This window comes from Bacillus rossius, chromosome 3, assembly GCF_032445375.1.
Source record: "Bacillus rossius redtenbacheri isolate Brsri chromosome 3, Brsri_v3, whole genome shotgun sequence".
Classification (NCBI taxonomy): domain Eukaryota; kingdom Metazoa; phylum Arthropoda; class Insecta; order Phasmatodea; family Bacillidae; genus Bacillus; species Bacillus rossius.
Window position 1 is genome coordinate 97,932,728 of NC_086332.1, and position 15,527 is coordinate 97,948,254.

Here is a 15,527-nt window from a genome sequence, read left to right on the forward strand (position 1 = left end):
GAGTCAAGAGTAATCAGTAATCGCTGCGTGAGTGTGAGTATACACAAGAGCAAACGATGCTTGATCAAATAAATTAGGCTAACATGAAAAGTATCTACACCAGACAATGTCAGCGGTTAAGTAGTAGTTTAAAATTTATTTTTCACACAAACAAACACAAATTTTGGAAATAAAAATCTAACAAACCATGGGAACGAAAAATAACTAAAAATTAACAACAACAAAATGCACCACACTTACTATTTTTAGGTTAATTACATCACATTGCTTGTACTGGATTTTTAGAGCGGTCCTTAAAATAGGTTGTTCAGTTTTTGCTTACATCTTTATGAAATTATAAATATCATATGATGGAAAAAAAACGCGCGAAAAAAGGTTTTTTAACGGCGCTTTTTATTTTATACCAAATTTTAATATTAAAATTGTTATCAGTTGTAAAACTTTTAAATGAATGTTGCTGTAATTTTGCAAACACTCAATAATATCTCATTACCTAATGCAAATATGTCTGACATGTCACTCAGTGTTTTGAACTCCTGGTCAGAGAACTAAGGGTATAAATTTTGATTTTAGGCAGAGTTGGAAATTTTTCATTTCAGAAAAATTTTCCACTCAGATGCAGGATTGGAGATTACGATTTCCTTTCAAGGAAAGCAATGAAGCAATGGTATTCCATCGCACAATCAACCTGCCACGAAAAATCCAGGTACACCGCGGTATCCCTCCACGATGTTACCTGGGGTAATCGCGCTCGGACACGAGTATTAAGGAATTATCATAGGTGTGATTATGTACGAAAATCCTCCCTAATTGTATATGTATCACTGCGGAAAACATTTGCAGCGATCAACAGTCAATGTTTTTGCAACAGTCAGTATACAGCTAAACGTCTGGAATTTCAGCTATCCGAGCCGAGTAGATTAAGATAACCAGCCAGGCGCAAAGACGTAACTAATACTCCAAAGGTTAAACGAATTTTGATTCTTTATAAGAGCCACATCCCGTAGAAGAAAGAAAAGAACGAATCTTTTGAACGAATCATTACATGGAACTGAGTCAAATGAATTGATCTGCCCGTCACTACTATGTATACAGACAGAACAACTCCGCGAGCAGGTTCAGCGCGTTCACTTTCGTGGAAGGTGGGCGTGACAAAGTGGAGGGTTGGAGACGTCGATTGGTTATCTTGCCCGAGCATCACCTAGGCTGGATGGGTTTATAGGGAGGGGGGGGGGATGCGAGTTATGGGAACGTAAGAGTTCCTGGTATCGCTGTCACACGCTCCCGGCCGAGCATATGAGGAAACGGCGGTTTCCGCCCCCCGGCATTCCGGCCAGGTCTGTCCGCCGCGCGAGATATAGCGGTGTTCCGTAGCCTCTGTCTCTTTGTCCTTGAGTCTCGTAGGGCCGTTTTCACCAACGCCTCCTAAACACACCCTCAGCAAAGGACTGCTTAAGTTTAGGCGTTACTTAAAGTCAATTCTCACGAAATTTGTTTTCACCATCGTCACATTCACTTATGTAGGGGTTGCTTAGTTAGGGACTGGCTTGCCATAGAGCGAGGGTTCGTACAGATATAAGTACTAATAGTTTTCAGGTTGGTACTTCGAACTTTTTGTCACGTGACATACATAAGCCAATCAAATATTTTAACTAAACGGTAAACAAATATCTGATTGTTTATTAATTTCGCGGTAATAGGATGTTACGATGTTAGTGTATTTTCACGGAAAGTAGTAGCTATATGGTCGTTGCAAAGTAGTGTGAAAATGTTTGAAACAAAGAGAATGAAAACGCAAAACTTTTCTTCTGATGAGAAAATGAAGGTGTTGAGCCTAGTTGAGAGGCATAAAAATATAATAGAAAATAAGAGGACGGATGCTGTTTCGAGCAAAGAAAAGGACGCAGCATGGGAGAATTTATCGCTATTGTAATTTTGTCTAAGTTTAAACTAAGTTTTAATAGCAGATGAAAATAAAAAAAATATATCAGTTTTTTTCCTTTAGAACATACAAAATTCCTTGTAATAAATGTTCTTTTAAGACTTTTCAAAAGAAAAACCTTTAATTACTTCCTTATTAAATGAGTTCTTAAATAAAAGTGGAGTATGCGAACATTCTCGAATGTATTTATAATAAAGGATTTCACATTAAGTTCACCTTAAAAATGTTCCACAACTTCAGCAATAGCATTTGTATCAAAAATAAAATGTACACCTTCGGTTAGTTCTTTGTATTCCTCCACGGCATCCATTTTATTTTTCTTGTTTTGTGACATAAGTGCCGCTTAAATAGTTAGGGGCCCGATTTCCACCACTTAAACTAAGGGATGCTTAAGATTACTTAAGAGTTCCTTAACTGTTGGTGAAACGATTCAATGTGCTAGGCAGCCCTTACACATGCCTTAAGCAGCTCTTAAAAGTTAGGGGACATTGGTGAAACCGGCCAGTAGTGTCGCGTTACCTTCGAATTACGGTCGATTACTGTAAGTCAGAATGTGGCGTTATGTTGAGCGCATTACCCACCATCCCACGTCATTCTGTCCCCCCGTAGCAATCCGAGTAACCGAGTTCAGCACATGTCCTTGTTCACACCAGCGTATTTTTTTTTTTAATTTTAAATTTTTTTTAGGTAAATTTCGAAGAAAGACTAACTATTGTAGCCGTTACAATGGAACGACTTAGGGAAAATCTTCATATAGTTTTTCGTTTCATGATCCTTAGACCCCAATACCATCGTCAACTAAAAAGTTATCGGCCGAGTTCGTTAATGGTCAAAATTCCAAAAGGGTAGACATAGGGATTTTTTTTAAATTAAAAATATCGCTATAACTCCCATGATATGAAGTTGGATCGTATTATAACTCGTAGGAGTAATACCAAAAACGTTTGTCTAAATAAATTTGTAATACAACCAATCATAACTGCCAGGGGTGGAAAAAACAAGGTTTGAAGAACAAAAAATTCATATTTTTTTTAGTAGGCACACTATCGAATCCGTTAGAATTTTTTGTAAATTTTTTTATCTAATACTTTTGTCTGAAACAATTTTTGATGAAACGAAACATTGCAGCAAGGGGTTGAAAGAACCAGATGTTGGAATTTAAAAAAAATTCCGTTTTTATTTAAATTCCTTAAATTTGGTCTACAACATTTTTCTAAAGAAAATTTGTATGTAATCAACAATTACTGCAAGGGGTGAAAATAACAAGGGTTGAAAGAAAAAATCGTAACTTTTTTTAGTAGGTATACTATCAGATCCATTATAATTTACTGTAAAAACCCTAACGTTATCTAAAACATTTCGCTGAAACAATTTTTGATTAGACAAACTATTACAGTGAAAACAGGATGGAGGGGAATGTGTTGTAATTAATAAAATTTCATTCTTCCGTACTATCAAATTTATTCGATTTTATTTTAAAACATATTAACATAATCGTAAATATTTATACGCTCACGTATTTATTTTATTTATTTATTTATTTTATACACGAACAAAATTCAGCGCTAGGCCGGTTTGCAATTTACTCGTGTTCTTACATTACATTGCATTATTAAAAATAAAACACTATTATACTGAACATTGGGGCCACACTATTGAATACAATAAATTAAAGAAGCTTAATGAATAATATAAATTAAGAAAAACAAAAACACTAAAAAATATTCCAAAAAATCACTTGGAAATATAAAACATGAATGTAAGGGTTCGTAGTTAGGTATACAATACAATATGCCACATCTGTAAAAATAGTCTGTTGTAATATTTACTGGGTAGGTCATATTTCCAGTGCGCAGTCACCATTATTGTGTCAGAGTTGCAGCTGACTGTTGCTTGTGAAGAAGCGTGTTCAAGCAAGGAATAAAAAAAAAGTGTTTGGAGGTCTAAATATTTACTACTACCTTAGTAGGCATAATACGAAAAATTGTTCAAAGCTATTCAATGCTGGATGCAGAGTTAAAAACGTTCCTAACTTTTCGCTGCATGAAATATGAGAATTTTTTAGATCATTTTGGAGTATCGGATATTGGAGAACATATAGGATGTTATGAACATTAAGTTTTTTAAATGTTACAGAAGTTTATAGATGTTTCTAGATCAAGTAGGGACTTCTAATATACCTACGCCTGTAGCCTGTGCCGAAACGAGATTTTCTTTATGTTTAAACATCTTAGCTCTCTCCATACATGGCATTTGGTAGGAGTAATTTCGTCAAAATGGAACGAAAGTCGATGGACTGAAATCCATCACAAAGATGGCGGGCCCATGTGTGGCAACATAAACCCGTATATAGTCACTTTCGTAAATATCAAACGTATTAGTATATATTCAATGGTATTAGTGTACCAAATGAATCTCTATGATAGTGAAACTACCTTGGAATAAAATATTCATAGGAAAAAGTAAACACATGTTTTGAAATACTTAAGACAACTGACATTGCGATAATAAAAATACATATTCTCCTTCTTAAGTCCCTAGAGCAGTGTTTCCCAACCGGTGGTATGCGTACCACTAGTGGTACGTGATCAAATGCTGTCAAATTAAGTTCCATTGACTTTAATATTGGAAGATTGATATTGGACAAACAGCGTCAAGTTTCACACTAAAAATAGCTATTTTTTATGAATCTTGATTTTTGGACTCAATTAAAAATAATTATCTAAATTTGATTGTTTGTAATGTTGTTCAATTTTATTAATGTATATAACTGTTTGTTTTCAGAATTGTGTGTTATAAGTAAAACTGCCATTTTGCAATAGACATGATATTTTTTCCTAAATTTCAAAAATGTCCATAGCCTGTATATTAATATCTAAAACTAAAAGATAAAGTTTGCCTAGTGGTATACCAAAGTTTCTAAAATTGTAGAGTGGTATGCAGTTGCTAAAACGTTGGGTAACCATGGCATAGAGGGTTAGTAGCACAGCGGTAGAGCGTGCACTTGGTAACACTCTGGAACATGGTTCAAATCTCTTGGCTGGGAAAAGATTTTTTAATTTCAGCATTTTAAAAATATAATAATGTTTAGTAAGCTCAATAAATTTGAGGTTTTGTTTGAACGAAGTATTTGCAAACTTATTAAAGTCGTTACATGTTCTTAGTGTTATAATATGTGTGTTATAAAATGTTTCAGGTTAATATTTTAGTAATGCCGTAGAAATATGACTTCTAATGCGCGGAGAGTCTTTATAGTTTGAAATATTAAGTGAAATTTAACAAGACAGGGAGTATTTTAATAAAATTCCTTGTCGGAATTCAGGTCCAAAGCTGGAATTTTATCGGAACCGCTTTTAATAGTTTAAAATTTTCGGGTGTTTTGTGCTGCTAATTGCTATCTGTCTTTGATGGTTGCAAGCAACGTTTACGATCCAGGCAGCGAATTCTAGCGGCGGGCGCAGAAAGTACGTGTGTGATTCGCATCCAGAAATGTTGATATTTGAAAAGCGACTATTTTTATTTATAACTTTATTTATCACTCGTTATATTATTTTAAATAATTCTACATTAAATTTTGTGTCCGAGATTGGCAATATAAGTTCATTTGCAACATGAACAACATGACAACACGTTAGTTTGCTTGCTACCGAGGTTAAATGTTTAAACATCACTGGCGAGTAAATGAAAGACTCGCTAACAATTTGTTAAGAGAGCTCTCGTTTTCCATGCTTTCGGAGCTGATTCAGTCTCTCAGGATGTAAGTTCTACGGAGCTTTCAAAACTGCGCTACTCATCCATCCACTATATATAAAAAAAAAAAAAAACGCCGCCGCGCGACTTCGAGTGCTTGGACCGCACCCTTCAGCGGTGGAACTCGCAGAAGGACGAAAGTAGATTTGAAGCAGGGCTATGAAAAATGCACGCTGAATCACGAACCAACTGCAGTGCATTCACGCCGATACGAATACGTTATAAATTCATCCATTGAAAATATCACCCGCACTTTGCTGCTATAATACAGACCCAAACTCGACTGATAAACATGCAGTTAGATAGGATGCTCGATAAGAAATGTAACTCCAATGTGTTCAAATTACTGAATTAGACTATTTTTTGGTTTTATACAATTTACAAAAATTATTTATCTTTAAAGTTTGGTATCAATGGTAATGCATTACTGTCGTATGAACTTAAGGGGGCTGCTCGCAAAATAATTTTTCTGTTTTTCTTTGTAACATTTATTCATCCTGCGAAGAGCATAGATTGTACCAAATTTTATATTATTTAGGCAAATAGTTTTTAAATAAATCGCTATCAAAGTTTGGTTTTTTTCAATTTTGCATTATACAAATCTTGAAAACGGGATAAGATATGCCAATGAAATTTGGTATAACTGAAGTATGTTAAGTAATCTATTGAAGGGATTTAATGAAATAGCTCATAAATTGTTACGAAAAAAGTGTGCAGGCATGTAATTAAGTCATTTTTCATTAGACTATATAAACGTCATGGTAATACTTATAAGAAAATGAGAACATGCACGAAATGCGTTTGGATTTAATTTTATTATTACTGTTTCACAATTCTGGATTGTAATAAAATTTTAGCAGATTTGTAACATGCAAGCAGTGCATGTATTTTTTGCGCCTGGCATTCTGAGAATATATCGGATGCAGCCCGCAGCACTGGAGGCGCCGCGGTGTCTGGTGTTATCGCGTCTGGAGCCAGCGCAGCTCGGCACGGCCTGGTCTCGTGGCGCGCGCTGTTGCCGCGCTGCCAGCAGGGCAGCAGCCCGTAGCTCCACTCGTGCGGCTAGCATCGCTCAGTGTGCAACACAAATAGTGGGTTTTTTTTCCGCGTTTCAGTAGATTTTAATTTATTTTGTTTCCAAATGGCCCCACAAAAATTTGTGAATGGGCGGCCTTATAGGAAAACAAAAAACAACAAGAAAGCTAGGATTAAAAAGAAATTTCACGCAGAGCGAAAATTGAAAATTTATATTTCACAACAATGTGAAGGTTCGGATTCAAAATTGTGCGCACCTACCGCATCTACTTCCGAATGCGTGCAATTAACTGTTTCTACAGCATCTACTTCCGGTGAATGTGAAATGTACCAAGAATGTGCAGATAAGCGGTAAGTGATTACACAAAATAATGTAAAATGGTTTGTCAGTTACTTTCTTTAAATTTTATCTTAGGGTAAATAAAAAAATATATGCTTCATTTAAAATAGAGTTGGTTGTAATTACTATATTTTATTACTGACAGCAATATAAGGAAATTGTAACGATTACGGAATTAGGATCAACATAGTTTTCTTACCTATTGACTTTCAGTACTAACTTACTTTAGTCAAATATTTTGCCCCTTTCTTTTTAATATTCGCTCCTGGCTAGTGTGATAATTAGAATGTACTTAATAGAAACCATTTTCCATTTTGTCCACGCTGTTGAAGTTTGAAATCAATTAGACTACCTTGATGTGTAAATCCTATTGCCTTTTACTAGGCACGTGGTGCTACGGTGTTTTTTTTAAGGCCCGTTCCACAATATTTTCTGAAATAACTCCAGGCAAACGCCGGGATGGTTCCTTACTATAGACCAGGGACGGATCCAGGAATTCCTTCTTTGGGGGGGGGGGGGGGGGGTCTATCGGAATGACCTTTGTGTTGGGGGGGGGGGGGGTCCACGGGTATTCTGTATCTAGTATAATAGTACCTATGTATTACTGCATGTCGTATTATCCATTGCATATTTTACCCTTCTAGGGTACACCCCATAAATCCGCCTATGCTATAGACCATAACAAACTGTGCCTCCATAGTAGTGGGCACCAGCGTCGTTAGGAAAAATTAATTAGGGGGACCAACCTAATCTGGGGAGTGGGAGAATATGGAATACACATGGGGCACAATTTTTAAAATATTAGGGGGAGGGACAATTCCTGCCCCTCGCTAACGGCGCCCATGGTAGTGTGGGTCATATTAAAAATGACTAGGTTTATTCATGTGCCCAGAAGCATTTTTACATTAGAAGTACGTGTTTAGTTGTTTTAACTAATTAAATTAAATTAATGTAATTTGTTTTCATTTTTATGTGGACAGGCATGACATACAAGTATTTTCATAGATTTTAAAATTTCATAATCACAATATTACAGGACAATCTGTGTGGAGTTAGGAATCTGTATGGGATTATAAATCTGTATGAGACTAGGATAAATTATTTTATACTTTTTAGTCCGTTTTAAAAAGTTGTATATTAATGTTTTTATTTAAATAATCATCTCTCTTATGTCTTAAGTTATCATATGTGTGTATATTTCCCACTAGTTTTTAATTTTGTATGACTGTTGAGAACACAAGTTTATTTTAGGTGCCAGCCATCCATTGTTAAATGTAAGATAAAAATATTGATGCGATTTTCCATGTTTTGTTTTATGTATGTGTATTATAAAACATTGTGGCAGCAATAAATACACACACACATATATACATATGTTTGTTAGTACGAATGTATCCATTTAAATAATATAGTCTACGTTTGTAGGGGAAATTGCCATATTATTTCTAACGAAACATTCATATCTAAATTTAGTTATAGCTTCCATATTGGTGTAATTCTGCAGATTAAAATGAAACCTACTGGTAATGCGCAGAAATGTTTCAATAACAGTCAAATTTTGCTGACTGACTGCATATTTGAAGGGAATTAATTTTGCTATTTTTCAAAGCTGTAAAATAATCCAAATCAAAAATAATATTCTGACAGTTAATTCTTTGGTTCGCATGCGACTGCATGTCTCAACATTACCTTATGACATGAGATACACATGGCCGTCGAGAGGGTTGAGTAAGGGTTAGGAGGGGGGGGGGGGGGGGAGTTGAATTATCGAGGTTCAGGCTACAAGGGCCTTGGTTGAGTTTCAATATTTTTTGTTGTTATAGGACAATAATTACAAGTCTATTGTTAATATAATCCATATAAAACCTTTACAAGTAATGCGATATGCACAGATTGCGTTTTACAATTATGGCGACAGTAACGTTTACAGTCTTTGGAGTATTTTTTTTTTTTTTTTTTTTTTTTTAAATTTTGGGGTTTGAAAAGTTGTCTATTAAGTAATGGGGAGGGGGCTCGGTAAATGTTTTCGCCCCCGGGCCCTTAAGTTTCTTTAGACGGTCCTGGATCATGGAGATGCAGTGCAGTAGTTTCATTTGGATCTTCCGCAATAAAAAATAATAATAATCTTATCCACGTATACTTTCTATCAAAAATGTCATATTTTCTAATATATTTGATAAATTACTAAAAGGTTTACCTCAAAAAAATGATTCAGAAATATTCTACCACACGTATATTTCCCATACAAATCTGGTTCAGATATAATATATTTATTAAATTACTAGAAACCTTTATGTTGGAATGAGCCAATGTATGTAACTCATTGCGTACATTATTATTGAACAATATCTACTTTTTTTTTAATGTTTTTTCAGTGCTGACATCATTCTCCAAGACCTGCCTTCATCGCCTACGAATTCTATTAATAGTAGTGGCGTTGATTATAATCCAGCCTTAGATTGGGTTGGCGTGGAAATAGACGACGATGAGTTTCCGCCACTAATTGTTGAAAATGATACCACAAAAAGAAGTTTAGACTCTGTTATTCAAGGACGTCGGATTGTCAATCCAAGCTTTCTTCTTCCTCAACTTGAAGCAGTGGGAAAACATTCCCTTTCATGTACAACTGGGTGTCTCCGGTTGCGAAATGAATCGAGGAGAGGCCTTCACTGTGTGTGGGAATATTACTGCGAAGTATGTGGGAAAATCCAATACGTCACGACAGATGAAAAAACAGTACAGAACAAACCTGAAATAAATACGCTCTTGGTTTGGGGAACGTTATCATCTGGTTTAGGATTTACTCAAATTCAAGAGGTTATGGGTGTGTTGGACGTGCCAGTTATGTCTTCCTCTTGTTTTAGGCAAAATGAAAAAGAAATTGGAAAGGTAAGATTTTGCTGACAATTTTTATTGTTTAAATTTAAGTCCTCAAAATGTAAATTTTAAGTTTTCTGCTCGAAATCTCTTTAATTCATCCTAATTACCTTCAACGATTAATTTTGTGTTAGGTGTGGGAGGAGCACTTGGCACTAAAAATGAAAATGGCTGGAGAGGAAGAAAGAAAAATAGCTATACAAAAAGGTCATATTGTAGATGGTGTACCATACATAACAGTTATTGGAGATGGCGGTTGGGCAAAGAGGAGCTATGGCCATGGCTACAATTCTGCTTCTGGTGTGGTGAGTTCGATAATTGAGATTTCTTTTACGTTATCGTATACACGTTTTCGAGTGGGCAGTACAATATCCTAAGTTACATCAGGTGTTAGACCTAGTATTAGTAAAACAAGCAAAATATAGTATCAGAAATGATACCACTATAATTTAAATATATGTTCTCAACGGTATATGTAGATTTATTATACTTTAAATTACTCTTAATGTTTTATATGCCGTATATATGTAGCTTTCACTTAATTTAGTATACAGTGTTTTGTGAATAAATATAAACACATAAAATATTTGTAGAAAATTATTTACTATGAGTCAGAATATGATTCGTGTTTTCATGGTATAGGCATAAACATTATTTTAAACTGCACTGACATTTTATTTTGTTGAAGGATCAACTTTTGCACTGGAATGATTACATATTTATGTTACTTGTTTAGTTACATTTTCTCGTCTGTTAATTATCGTGCTAAATGTAAATTTTGTTCTAGTATATGCAAATGTATTGAGTTAGTAATCCAGCCAAACTGTAGCTATATTTCTCTCAGTTTCGTCGTTGTTCTAAAATGAATTATATTCAGACTATAATATTGCATTAGTTTCATTACTTTTTGTATGTGACAGCACGAAATACATTTCTATTGTTGATTTTACTGCTTTGCAATAGCTTCCAGGTGTAAATAGTGATTGAAAAAATCCTATTTATATCAGTGCCCCTTGGTGGCTTAGCAGGTTTAAATTTGGAGAAATGTTACAATAAAGGGATTGGAACTCTAGCTGTCAGCGAGGCAAGACGGCTTCTGTGTAAGAGGCGGTCTGGAACCCTTTGAGACCCAGTACGGTAACCAACAACAGTTACTTCTTCCGCGTTGTGTAACTAGTGGTGTTTAGTTCTGGGAAATATGTTATATATATCGTCATAAAATTAGGGAGTACAACGGTCATATACCGACTATAGTCAATGGAGAGCCTTAGGGGACGCCGTTGCTGTCCTATCGAGCTGTTAAATCTTGATCTTCATCAGTGAGATTGATGTATAAGGAAACTTTTCAGTTGCCGAAGGAGGTGCAGTCTTCTAAACCATGGTTCCAGAACGTCAATAGAATAGGTAGTTCCTTTCGATAGCCTCACACGCCTGTGTGCTGAGACGAAGCATCCAGTGGTCCAGAACGATTACCATCTCTGTTATACGACTGTGAGCTTCCGAGACGACTAATGGCATAACTATCTGTAGTAATGTTTGTGTGAATGACCTGTCTTGAAAATTTTTAACATTCCTATTTTTTGTTCCCGAAACCTACAGGACTAATATTCTAGCACGAGGGTACATGCTATGGTTGGGTTGCTCTCTAGCGTATTGTTTTGGAAATTATAATAATTTAAGATCAACCATTTTAAATTAAATTAAATTTTGGTTACTGTGCATGTTGAACAAGTTATATCTTATTTCAGTACCTAAGTTGATAAGTTTGGTAACAATATGAGTTATAGTTTTCACCAAGATATTAATATAGAAATAATATTAACAGTCATCAGCCACAATTGAGTTCATTCGACTAAATAAAAAATCCACATTTATTTATTTTCAAAGCACCCATTTCATCACGTTAATTCATTGTTCACATATCTGCGTTAAAATTATAACACCTCCTCTACATACTATTTGTCACACAGGATGCCAGCATTTCTATCACAACTGAACAAGTGCCTTTTATGCCAACCAAGTGTGTACTGACAAATACACGCACCCAACACTTATGCAGGACTAAAATATGAAATGCATAGGAACGAACGCCGAAAACAAATTCAAAATACAAAAATATAAATATTTCATATATTTTAAATGATTTTGTTTTCTGTTTTCGTTCCAGCCATTTGTTTGATATGGACTGCTAAGGTTTTTTTTTTTATTAATCTGTGGATCATTATAGGTTTTGTAATTTTTTTTAAAATATAAATAATTTCTATTTAATTTTATTATTTTTTTATTTCGTTGACTTGTCATTATTCAAACTCATACAACAGCATACTCCAATACGAAAAGAAATAACAAATTTAGTAAAAAAATTTTGGAGCACCAAACGTAACTGTATGCAATTCATTTCGTTGTAATTAAAAAGTGAAATATACTTTTCAGACAACAAGGGGATGTAACACGAGAAAATTTTGAAGGGAAAAAAAACTGACATTTTATCTGCATTGCTTTAGGAGGATAAAATGTGTTGGGGACATATTTTTATAATTTTTGTTTCGTTAGTGAAAATCAGTTGAATATTTACATAATCATTTCTTGCTGTTGCAGGGTGTTTTGATTGGCGCTGCTACTAAAAAGGTTTTGTTTCTTTCCATCAAAAATGCATTCTGTTCTGTATGTGCCAGAGCCAAAAAAGACCAAACTGAAATCCAACAGCATGAATGCTTTAAGAATTATTGTGGCCCTTCAACTGGCATGGAGCAGTGCGCCATAGTTGAAGGTTTCACACACAGTATACAGCAACATGGCGTTATGTACAAGTACTACATAGGGGATGGTGACTCCAGTACTTTTTGTAGGATACAGGAAGGAGTTTCCTATGGAAGGCAAACTGTCAAAATAGAATGTGCTAACCATGTAACACGTGCATTCAGCGAGAACGTACATAAGCTTGCTGCAAACACATCATATCCACTCCATGTACGTAGAGTTTTGAAAGACAAAATTAATGGCGTGACATGCATTGATCGTATGGTGATTGGCGTGAGGGCTGCAATAAAAGAATCAGGTACGGACTTCAGCCAAGCTTCTGTTGAACGACTGCGTAAAGACTTGCTCAACAACCCTTACCACGCCTTGGGAAAACACAGCAACTGCCGTGAAGCATTCTGCAAGAAGAAAGAGGAAGAAGACAAAGTAGGAAAGGTTGAGGAAGGAGGAGTCTTGCAGCAAGTTTTTAAATGCATCGATAATGTCGTTAGGAAGGCTGATCGAGTTGCATTCAACGAAACTACAAATGAAGCTGAAAGGTAAGAGTTTTGTTCACATGATAAGACTAAATTTATATTACTTTCTTTGTAATCATAATATTGTATGTAATAATGTATATTGGTATTTTCAGATATATGGCTTTAGTAGCTAAATTCACTGGAGGGAAACGTGTTAACTACACTCTGCAGGGGTCTTATCACAGACGTTGCCATGGCGCTGGCCTGGCGCACACCCTTGGAGCCAGTTGGCATCTCAGTCCTTGGAAGCGCATGTCAGGGAGAAGCCCAGGGAAGGTGTTCAAGAACATGTGCATCTCAAGAAAGAAAAAAGAAATTGCTCGTTGCCTGCGTCTATCAGCAGAAGCAAATGCGAAAGTTTACAAAAAAAAGAAACGCGGAGGTGATGCTGACCGAGAATATGGACCGGATGCTGCTCAGCCTGACATTGATGAACATACACTGGAGAGAAAAAAGTTAGATGTATTGGCAAACTTGAAATCTGATGTGGAAACTTCCGAACAAAAGGAAACTCTAGAACGCGATACAATTGGACAACACATTAACAGCAAGTGGCGCGAACATCGAATGAACCGCCTCACTGCATCTATGTTTGGTTCGGTAATGTGCAGGCGTGAGAAGACATCGTGTCATAATTTAGTGAAATCCTTTTTGTACAGAAAAGATCTTCACACACCTGCAATTCAGTATGGGAGGTTAAACGAATCGGTAGCAATTAACCTTTACGAGCAACAGCAAAGTGCCGAGGTTCAGAAATGTGGTCTGTTCGTGGATAGTGAGCATCCATACCTCGGTGCCAGCCCAGACGGGCTTGTAGGAACGGATAAGTTGCTGGAAGTTAAATGTTTGTATTCACTCAAAGATAAGGTTTTGGAAGAAGCAGTGACTTTGAAGGGGAAAAAATTGTGCATTGAGAGTGTAAATGGGCAGCTGCAATTGCGAAGAAATCATAGCTATTATTTCCAAATTCAAGGTCAGTTGAATATTTGTGATAGGGAGTATTGTGACTTTGTTGTATATGCGGGAGGAAAAATAATAGTAGAATGTATTGTCAGGGACAAAATTCTTTGGCAAGAAAAAATGCTGCCAAAATTATCTCAGTTTTACATGGACTGCATTCTGCCGGAAATCGCTGACCCCCGTATTCCTCGCGGTTTGCCGGTTCGTGAACCATTGTACATAACTGAAGCACAAACGCGACACTATAAAAAGAAAATCAATTCAAAATAAGGAAACTGTACGGTTCCTACCAATGTCGTTGATATTATAACATGTTATAAAATTATATTTACGTTAACTAATCTGTCAAACTTGTAGAAAATTCAGTGGTTTCATTTTCACAAAACTAAAACATAAATATAATGCATAATTTTTGCATAGTTAACTGCCAAAATTACATGATTTACAATTTTGGGTAGTACAAATAAGGAGAATGAAACTGATTATTGAACTGAAGCTGATAAGGTATAAAGGCAATGTTACTGGCCTACATGGTTTAAATTTCTTTCAGAACCAGCTATTTTATTTATCATGGCTGTCAGAAACCTCAAGAATTAAATAATTTTGAAAGACATGTAAAAATTATAAATTTTTTCTCGGCTACATTAAAATCGTATAATTAAGTAACCAGTTACAATTGCTTTTAAAATTAAAGACGTTTCAGTTCTGTAATCTTTATATATTTCTCATTTTTAATGCTCAAAAAATGTTGAAAAAGTTCTTTTGAAAGGTAACTGTAAAATATGCCCAATATATTAGCTAGATTTCGTAGAAATACCGGCTTTAGTCGCCTATACCATCGTGCTACTTCCGAATTTTTTTTTTACATACTTTTCGTGGTCTGTAGACCCCAAAACCATCGTCAACTCATATATATGTATATATATATATATGTATATATATATATATATATATATATATATATGTATATATATATATATATATATATATATATATATATATACTAGGTATCATTTTCATAGAAACGTTAATTAATTAGTTTTGCACATATCACTACCAAACAAATACATAAAATATAGTAATGGAAAATCTCTGTCCAATTCGTTAACGGGCAACATCCAAACAAAGGGGCAGAAATGGGGAAGTCATTAAAAAAACAAGAAAAATCGCTATAACTCCTACAATACGACGAATATCAAATATGTTTGTACGTACGTATTACCTATAACTTGTAGTAGTTATACCAAAAACATTTGTCTAAATAACAATTTTGATACGACCAGCCATTACTGAAAGGAGTGGAAAAAACCAAGGTTGGAGGACAAAAAAATTAATATGTCCCTTA

General features: G+C 35.2%; 2 protein-coding genes across 4 annotated transcripts in view; both read left to right on the forward strand.

Annotated features, from left to right (window-relative positions):
- Nucleotides 1–15,527, forward strand: part of LOC134531070 (uncharacterized) — a 300,682-nt gene that overhangs the window by 15,183 nt on the left and 269,972 nt on the right. The gene's annotated exons all lie outside the window — the stretch shown is intronic.
- On the forward strand, nt 1,265–15,081 carry LOC134531064 (uncharacterized). Of its 2 annotated transcripts, XM_063366582.1 has the most exons (5): nt 1,265–7,078; nt 9,443–9,956; nt 10,079–10,249; nt 12,543–13,243; nt 13,336–15,081. In XM_063366582.1, exons 1-5 carry the CDS (start codon nt 6,834–6,836, stop codon nt 14,450–14,452), a joined length of 2,748 nt encoding a protein of 915 aa, XP_063222652.1. In that variant the 5' UTR covers nt 1,265–6,833; the 3' UTR covers nt 14,453–15,081. The 2 variants fall into 2 exon arrangements, with proteins under 2 accessions (XP_063222652.1, XP_063222653.1); XM_063366583.1 differs by lacking the exon at nt 1,265–7,078 and having other exon boundaries at nt 9,369–9,956.

Excerpts from the sequence above, each read along its gene's own strand:
- LOC134531064 (XM_063366582.1), top strand. The coding sequence starts at position 6,834 with ATGGCCCCACAAAAATTTGTGAATGGGCGGCCTTATAGGAAAACAAAA. Across the intron at positions 9,957-10,078 it reads ATGAAAAAGAAATTGGAAAG|GTGTGGGAGGAGCACTTGGC; the intron begins GTAAGATTTTGC and ends ATTTTGTGTTAG. Across the intron at positions 10,250-12,542 it reads ACAATTCTGCTTCTGGTGTG|GGTGTTTTGATTGGCGCTGC; the intron begins GTGAGTTCGATA and ends TTGCTGTTGCAG.